The 19,156-nt window shown below is 37.4% G+C and overlaps 1 protein-coding gene across 1 annotated transcript in view; it reads left to right on the top strand.

Annotated features, from left to right (window-relative positions):
• Nucleotides 1-6,447: 6,447 nt before the first annotated feature.
• The window catches only part of LOC105457855 (neutral ceramidase), a gene marked incomplete at its 5' end in the record, with an annotated part of 15,665 nt that continues 2,956 nt past the window's right edge, over nt 6,448-19,156 (top strand). Inside the window, 7 exons of the mRNA XM_011702760.1 lie at nt 6,448-6,570; nt 6,673-6,867; nt 10,298-10,528; nt 11,949-12,044; nt 13,266-13,436; nt 17,349-17,464; nt 18,751-18,919. Coding sequence (XP_011701062.1) covers nt 6,448-6,570; nt 6,673-6,867; nt 10,298-10,528; nt 11,949-12,044; nt 13,266-13,436; nt 17,349-17,464; nt 18,751-18,919 — 1,101 coding nt within the window. The remainder of the gene's footprint in view (nt 6,571-6,672; nt 6,868-10,297; nt 10,529-11,948; nt 12,045-13,265; nt 13,437-17,348; nt 17,465-18,750; nt 18,920-19,156) is intronic.

Below are 19,156 nucleotides of genomic sequence, written 5' to 3'. Positions count from 1 at the left end.
ATTAAAATTAATTAAGCGCCGTCATACATCGAAGGGATTTACATCGACGCCGCGGCGCGGGCGGCCCGGCTCGGATCCGCTAATGATGCAACATGACGGTTCGTCGCCGCGCGTCGCGTCGTTCCCTTGCGTCGCGCCGTCAAGCCTGCTGCACGCTCGGTCGGGTCCGCTCCCGGACGGGCGCGCGTATCATCGTGTCACATTAATCTGCTGCTCGTGACATCGTACCGCGCGCGCGACGAGATAAAAATTATGGAAGGAGAGGCGCGAGATGCTCTGCGAAGGCAGGGAAAGCAATGCGCGCGCCCGTCACCGTCACCCTGTATACGATTGTATTTTCGTACGTATATTACGCGGTCTTCGTGTGTCTAATTCACTCGCGGACATCATTCGTCATCGTTTCCTCGCTCGCTCGCGCTCGCGCGCAACCGATATATCTCGCGCCGCATCTCCCGGCCGTCGGCCGTATACACGCAACGGCGGCGGCGGCACCTTCCGCCACTTACTTTCCCTTCGACGAGAGAGACGCGACGTCGCGGGCGTGTATAGATATACGAAGACGTCTGTCATGACTCGCCTGCTGCTCGAATACAAATGGTCCTCGCGATTTGCGCGTTTCCGAATATCATATCGTGGTACGACGCGCTCGTACTGCGCCGTAGAGGCAGGGAAAGTTACGCTTTTTCAAAGTAACTTATATACAGTTACGTTACTCGTTATAACTGAGTTAAAAAAGTAACTATAAGTTATACCGTTACAGTTATACTGATATTTTAAAATATAACTCGTTACAGGGAAAGAACGATTTTGTTGAAAGGTCCTAAACATTTTGCTGAATACAGATCGCAAAATTAATTTTTGCTAAATCATCAAAAAATGTTGTTGGAATGTTAAAAATGATAAGCATTGCTCGCACAAAACGTTTGGATATTCTAGCAATTATTTTGACCTTCCCATAAAATTATTTTGATTATTTAACAAAAATCACTTTCAGATCTGGATCCAGCAAAATTGTTCTTTCCGTGTACCGTTCAACTTCAAAAAAGTAACGATTCGTTACTTTTCCGTTACTTTTTCAATGCTGAAACAAGATCAGTCTAAATAATTTAAGATGCAATTTCTTATTTTAACATTAATAAAAGTAATACGCTAATGACTACTGTAGACCGATATATAAAAATACAACTGGGAAAAGGAAAGCCTTTTCAATATGAGCCAGAACTTCCAGCTTTGTGCTTGATATTTCAAAATAAATCTATATACATATCCAATTCTACAAACTACGCGCCAATTAAATTTTAGATCATGAACCGCAATTTAGCTGATATTTTTTACAATTAATTTTTCAAAGTATTTTAAGATGCTTATAACGTATCTCATTAAATTGCTGATCAATTTAATTTGTGATATTGATTAACTTATGGCATTCTTAAGATGTCATAAATCAATCGCAGACCCATATTAATATTTTAAGACATTATTTAAAAGTCTTAAAATAAGAATGAACTATCTGAATACTAGCTAAATACTGAAGATTGAATATACGTACGAAAATCTTGTAAATACAAAAAGTTCAAAATACAAAAAAAGTAACGATAACTGTATAATTCGTTACCGTTACTGAAAAAATGTAACTATGTTACCGTTACAGTTACCAAAAAAAAGTAACTGTAACGGTAACGGCGTAACAAGTAACGAGTTACTTCCAATCCCCGCGTAGAGGTATATAGGCGACGGGGGGGGGAAAAGTGGAAAAAAATAGAAACAGGACTTTCTCCCGGTAAGGCCATTTGTAACTCCGACGAGCGCGAATTTCGTAAATATCTTCCGAATCTCAGCTGCGGCAGCAGCAGAGCTCCTCTCTCGCGCTCGGAAAACTCTCTCGATAAAATAACCGTGAAAAAATAAACCGCGGAGCATCGCGGAACGAGACTAATTACGCGGTATAAGAATAACGTTTTGAAAGAGAAACGCGCCGGCAGCACCGGAGTGCAGTGCGTGTGTGTTTGTATACGTAACCACAAAAAAAAAATTTGCGTTTTCATCCTTAAACAAACCGCGCCGCGGAGAAATGAAATCACACGCGGGAGAATCAAAGAGATTAAAATCCGCTCGGCGGCGGCGTGTCGGTTCTCTCGGACGCGCGCGCGTGCAGGTGCAGGGCGCAGGAGAATTACGGACGCGAAAAGAGAAGTGGGTAAAAACTATTAGGGAGCGTAAAAAGAGCGATCGCGATTAAAGGCTCGTCGGGGAATAAGAGAATGCGCACGGATTACGTCACACGTATGTCTACGTCGCGCGCGGCGAAGCGAAGCGTGCAGGTTGCAGGGGGGGGGAGGGGGAGAAATTATCAATGCCGTGGCCCAACCGCGGGAGAAAAGCAGGGAGGGGGGGGGGGCAATCAGGATGTTGTATATAGTGGATCACATCGAGAGCATCAGGTGAAGCGCGGTATTCAGAGAGCGGTTATTCATATGCCGGGCATCCCAGCCGCGCTCTGCAGGGTTCTGCTCATCTCCATCACGGGATCCTCCGAGCGGAAGCGGAGAGGAGCCGGCGCGCGGCCGTGCTTTCGCTCGCCGCGCAGCTCGGTAATACAGAAGCTGTATACAGCGATAGAGCGCTATAGCGATATAGCGATTCCGCGCGCACGGAGCAAGAGAGCCCTCACACTCCGCCGCGATAATCAACATGTATATTCGCATGCTCCTTAAGCGTGACGACGAGGGCACGACCGCCGCGCGCGGGAGCATCGTCCAGCACCATCGTCAGTTTCGTGAAGAGGTATTTAGCATCACAAAGGAGAGCGAGAAGCAGTTTCTACGGGGCCGTAGAAGGCGCTATATACACCGCGGCCCGACCACCGGACGGACGCTGCTGTGGAACGCTCCGCGTGTATACATACATACGACGGATGCGTTTCACGCGTGCGTGCCCGCTCGCTCGCTCGCGTGCATTCCGCGCCTTTCCGCGAGCGCGCGCGCTCGCGCGATATATCGCGGCATCGTCGCGTGGAAATGCGAGCCGTGTTTTTCTGCTTTTCGAAACATCCTCCGACTTCCGCCGTATGTATATACATACATGTATACCGTTTCTCTTTCTCTCTCTTTCTCTCTCTCTCTCTACCTCCCTCTTTCAGTTTAGTTTCTTTATTGTCTCTTTGTACCGAGAAATCCCTGCCGATTTTCGTCATGGATTATTCGATTGAGAAAGCGAAGCGATCTCTCGTCTTGATATTTTCTCCGATTGCTGGTGTTTTCTTTCGCAATACGTATAATTTTAAAATACGATAGAATAGCATACGATTTTCGCTAAAACGACATTATTTGTTGTTGTTATTGCATCGAGATATTATTATTTCGTTAAGAATGTCTGACAGCTGATTTTTTTACATATTTTTTGCTGCGTGGTTTTTTTAACGCATAACAAAAATTGCTTTCTTTTTCATGCATGTTTGCATGAAAAATTGATGTGCCCGTGAAAAAGACGAAATCTAGTGCAGAGAAGCGTTCTGTTCCGCGAGATCAAGTTATTTGCGTTTTTTTTTATGTGCATTCGAAATTTAGAGGTTCATTTCGGTGCAGGGTGAAATTTTCCGATTGTCTGAAAATCGCATGTATATTTCCATTTTCCATCTAATGAAATTGGTCGCTGAATCTAAAATTGATAAAATTAAAGCGATTGGAGCAGAATAAAGTGATGAACGAAATGCATTTTTAATTCAAAATCAAATTTCTCCCTTTTTTTGGTTTTTTTCTAAGTCTCTTTTTTTAAAATAGTTATCGCTTTAAATAGTTATCCTTTTCATGAAGATTCACAAAGAAAATCGTAGAAACGTCGAAAAAAACGATGAACTTCGAGCGGTTTTCGATAAAAAATGCATTTTTTTTCTACAATTTTGTTCTGCTCTAATCGCTTCAATTTTTCATTTCGAATTCGACGATCAATTTTACATGGAAATATAGGGTTTTTAGACAATCGCAAAATCTCATCTTGCCGAGGTCGAGAAATGACCTCCTCTTCAAATGTGCGTGAAAAACGTAAATAACTTGATCTCGCGGAACAGAACGCACTTCTATGCTATATTTCATCTTTACTTTCACGGACATTTCGATTTTTTCATGCGCGAAAAAGAATGATTTTTGTTACACGGGATGTGTGTATGTGTTTGTTTGTTTTCAGAAAGATAGATTTATATATATTTTTTCAGCAGAAATAAATAAGTATTATAAAAAAGGATTATTAAAAATTGTGCTTGTAACTCTCGTTTTCGTAATATCTGTTGCCTCTTCCAATCGCAATGGCTAAAGGACATAATGATTGAATAACGAGAATACTTTAGCAAACGTATATACCGTGCATTTTAATTAAAAAGTACGCATACGTTATTTTCCATTGCTTTGCCGTGCGAATACGCGGAATTCCATGAAATCTGCAATAATCCACAATAGCTGTACCTAAAATCGTGCATCAGTTTTGTACCTTGCATGTTTTCTATGAATAAAAGCAAACCAAACCATCAAAACAAACGTTACAAAGCTTATTAATTAGGTCGCGATAAATAAATTAATTAACGTTACACATCATATTTATCGGCAAATTATTTATTCACTGCCAGAACGGCAATTTAATTATCGTAATTTAATAACGACAGTATGTATTTTGCTCCTTGTGTTTCTGGAAATAAAACGAGCTGTTCGATTTACATCGATAACATATAAAAGGAGAGATATTCAAGTTATTACAATTGTGCAGGAAAAAAAATAACCGGCACAATCATTTGTAAATTTCTTCCGCGGAAAATTGTGCGGAACGTGTTTCACTTTCATGTTTCTACGAAACACGCGGGAATCTAATAGCCGTGTAATTGTGATCGATACCAGATTAACTCTCACGGTATTAATCATACATCCGGATATCAATTTTATTCCGACGATAATCTCCTTATCGCCTTCGCGGTCTATCAGTCCCTATTTACCTGCGCGAGCTGTGGAATCGTACGCGAAACCTTCGCATACTTGTGCGTCATCAAGTTTTCCCCACAGCGAGAAAATCGAAGATCGCGGTCATTGAGAGAATTTTTATAACACGCGAGTATGCACTTCTGCTTATCTATCTTCTTTACATCACGATCGATCATAATCAAATTCTTGCCTTCGCATCTTCCACGTAACCGCGCGCGCGGAAATGCGTGTATATGATGGAGTGCCTTTTACTCTCGTGGAAATAAGTCATGCGATCGTATAGATATACAATTCGAGATCCCTTCAAACGTACACACTGAGAAAAATGTCCAGTGGTTTTGATTGGAAATAACGCGCGTTTATGTCCTTTTCCGATAATTTTTCGATCGGTAAACGGATCGGATACAAAATAATCATTTCCTTTATCCGACACGAAGAGAATTTTTTTTTTAATTTACCCTGCAAATTATGTTAATTATAGGACAATATAGTATTTAGACAAATTTTACTGTGCACTACAATAAATTTTACTGTAAAATCTTATTGTAGTGTACAGTAAAATTTGCCTAAATACTATCCCATAATTAACATGATTTGCAGGGTAAATTTAAAACAAAATTCTCTCCATGTCGGATAAAGGAAATGATTATTTTGTATCCGATCCGTTTATCGATCGAAAAATTATCGGAAAAGGACATAAACGGTTATTTCCTATCAAAACCACTGGACATTTTTCTCAGTGTGTATATTGTCCCATAATTAACATGATTTGCAGGGTAAATTAAAAAAAAAAATTCTCTCCGTGGATGAAATGTGATTTCCGATAAAAATGTAAACGGAGAAAACGAGCCGCCATATGCTTATTCGGTAAAATTTCGTAGGCTAAATGGACAACTAGATCGGATGTTATACTCGAACGGATATTTTATCCGATCAATTGTAACGTTCGATCTAGTTGTCGGTTTATCCTATGAAATTTTCAAGTCAAATGTGATATCCGATCAGGAAAGCTCCCTTTTCTTACAATCAGTGCTGTTATCAGTCTTTTACTTGAGTTTGAGGGAGGTGGACGTCTTCCGTTTCGGCTCGAGTATTGCATTATTTTTTGAACTGCATGACAAAACCTGCGGAGTCTTATAAGCATTATAAGCTTGGCCAAGTTTATCTCTACTTGAGGGGACCAAGGCCATTGTAGAAAAATTAGAAAAAAGAAGAAGAAAGTGATCAATATATTTCCGATGAACTAGTGATCGGATATTTCTCTTGACGTTCCAATCAATATTATTTCCGATGAACTAGTGATCGGATTTTTGTTCGGACCAAATTGATCGTAAATATCCGTTTGTTACTTTTTAAAAGGATATAATCCGATATTTTTGAACGGAAAGAGCTTGGAAATTTTTCTCAGCGCACGGACATAATTTCCGTTGTTTTATCGCACGACATTTTGTTCAGAACCCTTTCTTTCCTTTGTTTCCCGCAGAAATTGTGGCGAGGTGACGAGGCGGTGGAAGTGATCGGGCCGGTGCGAGTGCTTCATCGATACGTCAACATGCCGGAACAGTCAGCGGAGTTCTACAACGAGACGACGAAGAAGCTGGAGGAGGTAAACGATATAAACGGGGATTGTCGTCCCGTGGGGGCGCGAATTCTCCTGGACTAGGAGGGTGATGGGAATTATTTATTCGCGAGCTCACTTTCGATGCAGGTGCACGGCTGCGTACCGGCGATGGGTTACAGCTTCGCGGCCGGCACGACCGACGGGCCCGGCTCGTTCGCGTTCGAGCAAGGAACGACGACGTCGAATCCCTTCTGGAACACCGTGCGAAACTTCCTGGCCGCCCCCACGAACAACGACATCAGCTGTCATAGTCCGAAGCCTATTTTATTAGCCACCGGACGGGTGAGTCCGCCTCTCTAATAAAGTTGCATTCTACACCTACCCTGCACGGAAAGAATTTGCTGAAAGATTCGTAAAATTTAGGATGCAGATTTTAACCCAGCAAACACAGATTATAACTACTACATTGCAGCAACAATGTAATACTCCTGCAATATAACTGCACAGTAAAAAACGTTTTTGTATTTATGTTAAAAACGCGGTCCACTCACGTTCTTGTTAAAATTTTGTGTCAAATTTTCAACTTGTTTACTTGTTAAATTAATGTGATTATGTTATTTAAATATTTTGTGTTAAATTAATATTCAATATTTTCCAGTGTCAAAATATCACAATTTATAAGCGAATAAATAATATAAAAATAAAGTAGTTTTAAACCGTAAATTCTAAGATAAATGAATAAAAGATAAATAAACTTGTTAATTTTATATGTTATAAGTATTAATTTTACTGAAGAATAATGTTTGCACAATTTGTTTCCAAATTGTATTAAAGTACTACATTTTTTGTGTTAATTTTTATGTAATATTTGTATTACTTTCTAACATATTTATCTTTTATTAAATTAACACAAAAATTTGAGTGGATCATTTGGGACATGTAAGATGTGTTAATTTAACACAAATTTTTTAACTGCGTGGAATGTTACAATATTACTGCAACATTGCAATTATAATCTGTGTTTGCTGGGAAAATAATCCCAGACAGCACACAACAGCATGCATGTCCAAAAGTGAGTCTTCAAGATATTTAAAAGACTGTCTCAATGGTTTGGGATTTTGTTGGACCGTCAGAACAATTAAACCGAGAGAAAAATAGAGAGAAAGTTAGAATAACCATAATTTAAATATAATTTACAGTGAATTTCAAGGATAACTATAAAATTGTAATTAATTTAACCATGCAAGTTATAGCTTTAACATTATGGTTATACATTATGATTGATATTATTTTTTTGTTAACTTATTTTTTAGTTATTATTAATATAAATAGTAAGCAAATGTTAAGAAAATATTAATATTTACTATAACTACAGTTTACTACATAAAAATATTTATTTCATTTGTCATTTCGCGAATATATATCTTGATATCTCACTATATTAATATTTGAAATTGTTACAATTTATAATAAAATTTTCTCATATTTGATAGAACTACATACAAGATCATTATTATTAACATTATAGTAATAATAACTGTAAAAATAGTGCTTCTAACTATAATTTTTTACCATATAATTATAGTCACGAATACAAAATATTTTTCTCTCATATGTATATTGAAAACTCAATATTGATGAGCAATGCCTCAAAAAATTTTTATATACCAGCAATCAGTTTGAGCTTCCAACCTAATTACTTCGACGGCTTAATTAAATTATTTTCAAATCTGTGTCCAACTAAATTTGAGAATCTTTCAGTGAAATCTTTCCGCGTGCGATCCCGAATCTACCACTCACTGCATGTATTGTACAATTAATATTGCCATTAGAATGCAATTAAGATATGTGATTAATGGGATTTCATTGTGTGATAGACGTATAGATTCTTCTCATAGATACCACAAAGAAATACCGGCAATAAAATTCAATGTAAATTATCGGCGTTTAGATAAGTAATGAGTCGCGATTTGTATGGAAAGAGAAAAATGGAAATGCTTGTATACCGTCGGGTGCGATACACGCGGCATAATTGAACGCTTTGAAATCGCTACGTCGCACAGTGGGACATACAGTCGCTTTTTGCGGTAAAAAAAATCATTCGACGGCTCAATTCCCAACCGATTGCAATGGATATTTTTAAATATACGTCATTTACTGTACTATAGCGGAGATCTGCACATTTTTTAATATTAACAACAATTAACAACAAATCGTTTTTGTAATAAACTTCTTGACAAACATTTTTTAGTGCATTCATAATTCTTTTATTAAAATCTTAATCTACAAGGGTTTTTAGGATCGCTGATTACGAAACTGTCGCTCAAATTTTAAAATTCAAAATGGTTGATCCAATATATAGCAGTCGTGAACTGAAAATGTGGGACAAATTCGCGAAATGATATTCCACATTTTCAGTTCACGGTCGCTATATTGGATCAACTAGTTTGAATTTTGAAATTTGAGTGACAGTTTCGTGATGAGCGATTCCAAAAAGCCTTGTAAATCAAGATTTTGATGAAAGAATTATGAATACACTAAAAAATTGTAACAGTAAAAATTATTACACACCAACATCCGTGTCGGCCTGAAAAGGCATTATTGGTTATTTATGATTATTCATTATACAAGCCTCAATTTCTTCAAGTTAAATTTACACTAAAAAATGTTCATCAACGCGCCATAAAATGACTTACAATAGCAGCTAAATTTCAATAGCTGAAACAAACTTAGCTGTAAGAGCTATCGCCTTAGTGTTATTGCTAAGTTCTGTCTATTATAGTTCAGTCTATTACAGGCTTAGTGTCGTTGCTAAGTTCTGTCTAGTACAGATAAAAAACATTCACTGTGACAAAAAAATTTATTAACTGAAATTAAAAGCGTATATATTAATACAGGCGGCTAAAAAGGTGGCATGCGTATCTAAATGTCTTATCATGCACACATTTAGCACACAGAGCTAAGTTTATAGCTACGCGCGAAAATTTGATTTGTAATTGTTTCTGCAATGTGGTACTGCCTTTTGCACATCTACAGCGCATTTAGCATTTATATTTTGCAGTATATAAGCTATTTACTGCAAATATTATTATTCTATTGCGAAGATAAAATAGCATAATAGATTCGGCTAAATATTATTTAATTTTAGCAGCAAATATTTTTTGTTCTAGCACCTACATTTTAATAACTACACGGAAAAAATGATTTTGTTGAAAGATTTAAAAGTTTTGCTAAAAACAGATCTAAAAATAATTTTTTATTAAATCATCAAAATAATTTATTGGAATGTTAAAACTGATAAGCATTGTTATAAAATGTTTTAATATTTTAGCAATCATTTTGACTTTCGCACACAATTATTTTGATTATTAAACAAAAATTATTTTCAGATCTGGATTCAGCAAAAGTGCTCTTTCCGTGTAATAAATTGAACTTCGGCAGCAACAACATTAGCTGTCCCTATTTTAACGACACATTTTAGCTGCCACAGCTATATTTTAGCTTCATTGGCTAATCCTTTCTTGCGTGAAGAAGTTTATTACAATAACGATTTTTTTGTTAATTAACAAATTGTAATATTAAAAGATATGCAGGTCTTCGCTGTGGTACAGTAAATGACGCGTATGAAAAAAAAATCTATTGCAATCGGTTGAGAATTGAGCAGTCGATTGTCGACCGCCGCAAAAAGCGACTTTACACCCACCGTGCGTCGGGCGCAAAATCGAAACCGTCGATCTACACATTCGGACGTTGACTCGACGCGACCTTTCAGATGAGGCTCCCCTATCAGTGGCAGCCGAAAATCGTCTCGACGCAAATCGCCATGATCGGCGGCGTCGTTATCGCCGGCGTGCCCGGTGAGTTCACGACAATGTCCGGAAGGAGGTTGCGAGAGACCATCAAGAAAGTCATGAACGATGCGTCGGACGTCGAAACGTCCGTAATACTCGCGGGGCTCTGCAATGTTTACAGCGATTACGTAACGACGCCCGAGGAGTATCAGGTAAATGTAATGTGTTCGTCGCTCGTTGTTATTGTTATAAGCGTTATAGCATTTGTGGGCGTCGAGGATTGGGACGACTTTGGGGACTTCTGCCGTTCCGCACGCGGAACGGGCCGGATTAGCCGCCGCAATTTATAATATTATTGTAGTATGCCGTTAAAACAAAATTCCCCGATTTCATATGCATGCATACATACATACATATCTGTATCGACAAGGCACACATATATATATGTTCCTGCAGGTCGGAAGTTTGGCATTGCGACGAAACTCGCAGATAGAGTAATATTTTTGGTTTTGTACAATAACACTATTGGATTTGAAGAACTATTGTTGAAAAGGGATACGTTGTTATAAATATAATATTTTATTAAGCAATTCCAAAAATCAAGTGTCTCTAAACTTTTCGTCTGCAGAGAAACGATTTTGCTCTGATCCGAAAACTATTTTATTGAATTATCAAAATAAAGTTATATATAAAAATATTTAATATTTCAACAACTAGTTTGTATTTCCGACATATTTTTTTTTGTATTCAGCAAAATTTAAAAAATCTGCATACACGAAAAGAATGATTTTGCTAAAGTGTTTTAAAAATTACATTAACCCTTCATGGTCACACTTAATAGTTACCACGATGTACATACTGGGACAAAATGACCCGAGCCGTTTTTATAGTGCTTATCAAATCAACAGTATTTCTTATCTATTAGTTCCGTTAACTTTAAAAAATTATAGTATATAATTTAAACTTTTAAGAAAATAGAACAATAGCGTTTCAGTGAAAAATTTAATCTTAACATTTGAAAAAAAAAATCGTAAACGTGTTAACTTCGAAAAAATGAATATTTTTTTATTTAAAAAATCATAACTTTTTAAACTTTTAATATTTTTAAATAAAATTTTAGCCTAATTCTCTTGAGATGATGTACTTTTAAGAAAAAAATAGTATGATTATGGCGGGTGCGCGCCCTTCCTAAGCCAAGTAGATTCTGAAATCTAGCGTATAAAAAAAAGATTATGCTTGGGTCATTTTCACCATAAAGGGTTAAATAATAGATCTGAGAATAATTTTATTGGACTATCAAAATAATTGTGTACAGAACGCTTAAGCACGATGGGTAATATTGTAAGAGTTTTGCCATTCTGGCAATCAACTTGAGCATCCTACACAATTACTTTGATATAGTCCAATAAAATTATTTTCAGATCTAGTTAAATTTTCTTATTACTTTAGCAAAACCATTCTTTCCGCATGTTATTTTCTGAGTTTTATAATAAATGACGAGATAAATAGCGCGTTGAATCACTGAAGTAACCTCGAACTATTGATTCTCTTCGTACATGGAATCATTTTTTTTCCTGAAACATATTTCTTGATGCATAATGCATAATAGCCGTGTGAATTATTAACTTTCAGATACAGAGATACGAAGGCGCATCGACGATTTATGGTCCGCATACGCTTACAATATACTTGAAGCAATACGAGGAGCTGGCGCAGGCGATTGTTCAAGTGAGTAAATAAAGCATATGCGTCTACTATGGAAATATGCGAAATATTATTAGTTCAGGATCGAGAAAAACTCTTTCTCCGCCAGTAAGATGCGATCGGTTTGATAGTGAGAATACTTTTCCACTTAGTAATCGATTATTATTTTCGCAGAAGTTATGATTCATTTATCTTTCACATCATCGCCGCAGAATTGCCTATACTGCACGGAAAGAAGAATTTTGCTAAAAGATTTAAAATCATCCTGAATACAGATCTGAAAATAATTTTGTTGAAGGCAGCAAGATAATTATGTTATCGGAAAATCAATATTGATGAGTGCTGCAAGAAACTTTGACATTCTAGCAACTAATTTGAGTTTCGAACATAATTATTTAATTATTTTGATGGTTCAACGAATTTTATTTTCAAATCTGTATTCGGCAAAAATTTAGATTCGGCAGATTTTAGATCTTTCAGCAAAATCGTTCTTTACATGCAATTATCTATAACATTTATATTGAGAACGCACTTTATGTTTCATCGTTATTGCAGAATCTTTCACATCATTGCAAAGCTGCAGAATTGCCTATACACGGAAAGAACAATTTTGCTGAAAGATCTAAAATCTTGCCGAATACAGATCTGAAAATAAAATTTATTGAATTATCAAAATAATTAAATAATTATGAAAACTCAAGAAAGTCGGGAAGATTAAAATCTTTCTGGATACAGATCTGGAAATAATTTTGTTGAAGATAATTTAATAAATTTTATTTTCAGATCTGTATTCGACAAGATTTTAGATCTTTCAGTCAAATCGTTCCTCTCCGATATGTAATTATTTATAACATTTGCATTGAGAACGCACGTTATGTTTCATCGCGGAATCTTTCATCATCGCAGAATTAGGCTATACACAGAAAGAACAATTTTGCTGAAAGATTGAAAATCTTTCCTGAATACAGATCCGAAAATAATCTTGTTGGACCACCAAGATAATTACGTTGCCGTAAACTCAATATTGATCATCAGTGCTGCAGAAAACTTTGATGTTCCAGCAATCAATTTGAGTTGCCAACCATAATTATTTAATTATCTTCATTTGAATTCAACAAATTTCATTTTCAGATCTGTATTCGGCAAGATTTTAGATCTCTCCGCAGAATCATCCCATATAATATGTACAATTATATATTTATATATGACATTTATATATATATCGAGAAACGCACGTTATTGCAGAATAAATCCGTGCCGCCAGGACCGCCCGCCCCGGAGCTGCTGCAGAGCAACCTGATCACCCTCGTGCCGCCCGTGCTGTACGACACCCCGCTGTGGAAGCGCAACTTCGGGGACGTTATCCAGCAGCCGGAGAAAGTCGCGTCGCCCGGTAACACGATTACGGCGAGCTTCGTAAGTGTCTCCCCTGGTATCTCACCAAACCTGTGATTTATATCATTCCGAGAAAGCGCTCTAAGGATTTCCCCCCTCCCCTTCTCCTCTTCCCGTCGGCCCGATGGAAAATCGCGCGTCATCCGTTGTCAAATAATGGAGAGCAATCGAACGAGGGGGTCGTCGCCGCGCAAACTGAATCGAATCCGTATCGCGGCGTCACATCAGGGACATTACCGCGCAACGTGACGTATGTAATTGAATTCGCGTGTAGGATAGGTCAGGGGGGAGGGAGGGAGATCCGATCGTGCGTCGACAAGCTTGCGCAAAACACACGTGCAATTTCATTTCGCGTGTAACGCGGGCGCCGCCGCTCGCTTCGCGAGCCATTGAACGCGGGGGGAATATACACGCGAAATGGACCGATTACTATGCGACCTGTGCAGCATCCCCCGCGGCCTGTCCTGTAAACACCGCAATAATGAACCTTTAATACGGCATAACACATTGCGAATCGGTCAAACTACAATATAACGCCCCGTCAGTCTGCAAGGCCGCCCACTGTGACAACAGGAAACTTCGCGAATTAATTCACCATAGCGCGCGGTACATAAGCTACTGAACCGGTGGAAATCAATCGCGGCGATGTACACGCGATCGATTCTACGTCGAGTTAATTCCACGTCGTTGTGTATCTCAATTGTTTATTTCAGGGTTGTACATCTACGCGGAAAATATAATACTCTACGTTTACGTGTAGACAACGTAAACTATTGATATAAGTGTCATCTATGTAGACAGTCAGTAGATTATACATATATTTATTCATTTAATAAATACATATAATTTAACGTTTATGTAAAAAAAAAAAAACTACCATTTGAGTAAGAAAAATTCTCTGGTTACATTCTTAATCTTAATCTCGCAGTTAAATTAATGTTCAAAATACGTCAAGAATATCCTAAAAGTGTCGTGATATCTTTAGTTTGTTCCTAGATACATTTTGGACATTTCTACTGTGGGTACAAGGAAAGAACGATTTTGTTGAAAGGTCTACAAATTTTGCTAAAAACAGATCCGATAATTTTGATTGATCTGATTAATCTGATAAAACAAATGAATAATTTTTTATTAAACCATTAAAATAATTTGTTGGAATGTTAAAACTGATAAGCATTGCTATAAAACGTTTTGATATTCTAGCAATCATTTTGACTTTTGCGTAAAATTATTTTCATTATTGAACACAAATTATTTTCAGATCTGGATTTATCAAAACTGTGGGTAGAGACTGCTTTATAATTTAATTCTTTTATATTAGTGATACAATTTACAACAGTCCACACAGTTTACAAGTCTAAATTATCTACGTAGCAAAAAGACCATGTAAACATCACGTAGATTTCACGTAAATAATCCATGTAGACGTAATTTTGAAATCTTCGGCACAGCTCTGGTTTGTTTATGTCACCGATGTTTATTGTCGTTTACAGAAAAATTAACAGCGCATGCGCGCTTCGTCCGTGTTTGTTGAAATTTATCGTCTTCTAAAACGCGTACTAAAACGGAGGAGAACAAGGGAGATCAAGCTGTTTGTCATATAATAATTCCGTGAATGGAATTTTCCGCGTGGCGGAAACGGAAAAAAATGCCGTTGACACGACATAACGAATTTGACGTAAGACACACATTGTGGCGAAAATTCGAACAAAGGAATGCTTTACGCGCGGCTATTTCTTGTCCGCCTTATCCGTCCTCCTTTCTTCCCTCGTGTTCCTCCCTTATCTGAAAAGGCTACAATGGCGTTATGTAACACGAGACTCGGTAAATGGGATATTACCTACATGCTAAATGATTTCAATGTTGTATTGTTTTATGATTTCGACCGTATAAATTAACCCAGAATCGAGTATATAATGCTAAAATGTAATTATTCTGTTAACTACCGACAAATAATGACGTCGTAATTACTGTAAATGGATTAACAATCAAGTTCTTGATTACGTATACGTCGTATACAAACATTAATCATTACACATATGTATGATGAATTAATTAATTTTGTTCATATTTGTGTGCAAATAAATAAATATATTGTGTACATATACACATACAGGATGTAACAACGCTTAGGGGTACATTCCTGATATTGTTTTAAGACAAAAATCCCAATACATAAAATGTCAAAATTGTTTTTAAATTATAAGCATTTAAGGTTAGCAAATCGGGCTGTTTGAAGCTTGACGCATTCAGATGGTGGTAAATTAAATTAAATTAAATTAAATTTATTTTATTTAATATTTGAGTATTATATGAATTATAATACATATACGTATTGTATTTACAATTATATTGTATAACATGCTTATTATGTATATTATATATTTTATTCTTATTTATTATTTATTTATTTATTATGTATTATCAGAAAATATTTTCTTAAAATATAATAGAACTTTGTCGAATAATCTAGAGACGAAGAGCGCGCTCTGAATATGCCCCGATACTCGTAAAACTTCATGTGTTAAGGCATTCATGTCCCCGTATGTACGTACAACACAAATTGCTAAAGGCGAAAGCTAATTAACTCCACTTGTTAATACAGACAATAAGGATTACACGAAGATGAGATCGCTTTTAATTTATATTGTAACTCGGAGATTATGATAGTCAATTTAATATTAGAATTTTTGCCATAATAATGCCAGGAATTTACCCTTAATTGTCACATTCTTACGGGACATCTTGCATATATACAATATATACAGGGTGGACCATTTTAATCCATCCAGTCGAATATCTCGAAAATCAAGCCCGGGAGAGAAAAATTTTTCAGACAAAAGTTGTTTGGTTACGAAGGGATCATAAGATGGTACCATTGGTTTGACCTTGAAGAATTATTTGAAAGTCACATAAAAGTCACCTCAAGTTTTTTAAATGGCATCCCCTATTTTTTATTACATATTCTTATAGCTGACCTCGAGAGCTTTCTAAAACACTATAATCAAATGTTTCTTTATTGAATACTTTTCGAGTTATATAAAGCTCCAAAGTTGCAACTTATGGTCCCTTCGAAACCAAACAACTTTTGTCTGAAAAATTTTTCTCTCCCGGGCTTGATTTTCGAGATATTCGACTGGATGGATTAAAATGGTCCACCCTGTATATATTTTTTTGTTTGTTTAATAATATACATATAGTTAAAATGTAATAAAACATGCGCAAAAAATCCATTTAATTTTGACGTGCGGTTCTTTTTCTCAGGAAGCTTTTCCGACACACACAGCTGCACTTCCGTTCCGACTCGGAATGTATACGAAGGCGAGAATGATCGCCGCGTTGATTCCTTTCATAGGCGGAAATCGTCGCTCGTCGTTAATCGCCGGCGGATCCGCATTTTTATCGCGATTGAGTCACGCAATAAAAAGCAGCGCGCGACGTTTTCCCGCGCCGCGCGCTCGCGTAACGCTCGGAAAATAGGTTGCCTTCGGTGACGCGCGGTGCGAACGGATTAAGTAATCCGTAAATTACCTTCTGGCTATAATTTCCGGCCGTGGTGGCGCGAGATGCATCGTGAAAGCGGAGATACAAATGAATCACGAGTCCGTAACTTACGCTCGCGCGAGAGGCCAGTTTAGAACTTCTCCATTCCCCGGCGCGCGTATTGATCGCTTGGAAAAACATCTTTCTCTCTCTCTCTCTCGCGCGCGCAAACGCTGTTTCCGGTATCAGCTGCGGTATGTAAAACACGTCGCTTTTGCGATTCCGTTTCAAATAGAGAGCGTACTTCGAAGTGGAAAGAGACGGATATTCTCGTTTATCTTATTCTGATTGTATATAGTATAAATGGAGTGCTTCGATTGTACGATTGAAACGCAACAATAAAAGATGGGATAAAAGGATTTGCAGCGGCGTCGTTATTTCTGATTGCAGGTTGCCGGTCATCCACGTAACAATCGAATGACCGAGAGCACGTTCTTAACTGTGGAGCGATTAGAGGAGGACGAAGTTTGGATACCAGTTGCGACGGACGCCGATTGGGAGACCAAGTACGTGCGCCAAGTCGCGCGACACCGTTCCCCGATGCACCTTAAGCGGCGTCTACAATGAGACTTGAGATTTAGGAAAATTGACCAATCAAATCACAATCGATTATTCTTCTCACGTGAGATGAGTAATCGACTGTGATTAGTCTATTTTTTTTTAATTTTAAGTTTTAAGTCTCATTGTGGACGACGTTTTAAGCTGATTCTACATTAACCCTAAATATACACTCGGGACCCCAGCGAAATTTTCTCGGTTTGGCATTTTTGAAATTGGAAAGGGAGTTTAGGATATCGACATAAAAAAAAAATTTGGGATCTCCTCAGTAGGAAGACGTGTTGACGCGCGGCAATTATATCGCTCAACAACCGAGCAGTAAACAGTTGAAGTGAGCGTGAGCTCCTCGGGACTACTTGCAGTTTTGTTAAAAAATTAAAATATCGGATCGCCAAATTTTTTTTGTTACTATTTTAAGTATGCCCTTTCAGAATTTTCAAGGATTTTTCAAATCGGTCTATAAACAAAGAAGATATGATTTTTTGAAAAAAAGTACTAAATCGAGATTTTTTCGCGTTTTTGAACTTTCCTTTTTCTTTGAACCCGTATATCTTGGAACTCCTTAATTCTATCGACTTTTAAACATTATGGGTTTGTTCCTTGGTCGATTCTCTATCGATCGAAAAAAAAATTAATTGAAATATGTCCATTTTTACAGTTACAGTAATAAATATGGATGGGGTCTCCGGAATCCCAGTGTGTATACGACGTCGTTAAAGAAACAATGCATGTATACCTAGGGTTAAAAGTCCATCTGCAATGAGAGTAGTAAGTCGTAAACCGTAAGAAATAGACCAATCACAGTCGATTATTCTTCTCATATTCGACGGTGTTTGGTCAATTTCTTAAGAATTACGAATTACTACTCTCATTGTAGATGGACCTTTAAGCGGCGTCTAGAATGAGACTTACGACTTGAGATTTAAGTCTTATTGTATTTTAGTTGCATCGCACAGCGTCGCAAACGTTGCGATCCAGTTGAGATCTAATCAATGCTAAGCTAGCTCGATGCCAATTGGATCGCAACTGGATCGCTACGTTTGCGACGGTGCGACGCAACTAATGTAGAACCAGCCTTTGTACGGCGATAAGTATATATATAAACAAGCGATGCAATTTTTTTTTTGAACGTACGATTCTTCGTGCGATTCTTTCTTTTTAGCCTCTCTTTCAGCTTCTATTTTTACCTTTTATAGCGATAATAAATCGCAATGGGACATATGTGCGCTTTTAGATTTCAATGGAGGCGAACTTCTATGATACTGGGGTCGAGTCAGGTGACCATTACGTGGGAAATCCCGCAGGACGTTAAACCGGGTGAATATCGCATCAGACATAATGGTTATTATCGCTACGTCCTTGGCGGCGTGTATCCTTACTACGGTGTCACCAATCATTTTCAGGTGAGTTTCGACGTAAGCACACACGCCATAAATACATTTATTTACTGTTTACGTGTATAGCGTGTATTAAAGAAACCAAGTACAAGCCATAATAGTATATACATTACTTACACGGAAAGAACAATTTTGCTGAATCCAGATCTGAAAATAATTTTTGTTCAATAATCAAAATAATTTTGTGCAACAGTTAAAATGATTGCTAGAATATCAAAATGTTTTATAGCAATACTTATCAGT

The sequence above is a fragment of the Wasmannia auropunctata genome, unplaced genomic scaffold, assembly GCF_000956235.1.
Source record: "Wasmannia auropunctata unplaced genomic scaffold, wasmannia.A_1.0 LD334966.1, whole genome shotgun sequence".
Classification (NCBI taxonomy): domain Eukaryota; kingdom Metazoa; phylum Arthropoda; class Insecta; order Hymenoptera; family Formicidae; genus Wasmannia; species Wasmannia auropunctata.
Note: the sequence above shows the minus strand (reverse complement) of the source record. Positions and strands in the feature narration are given on the sequence as shown.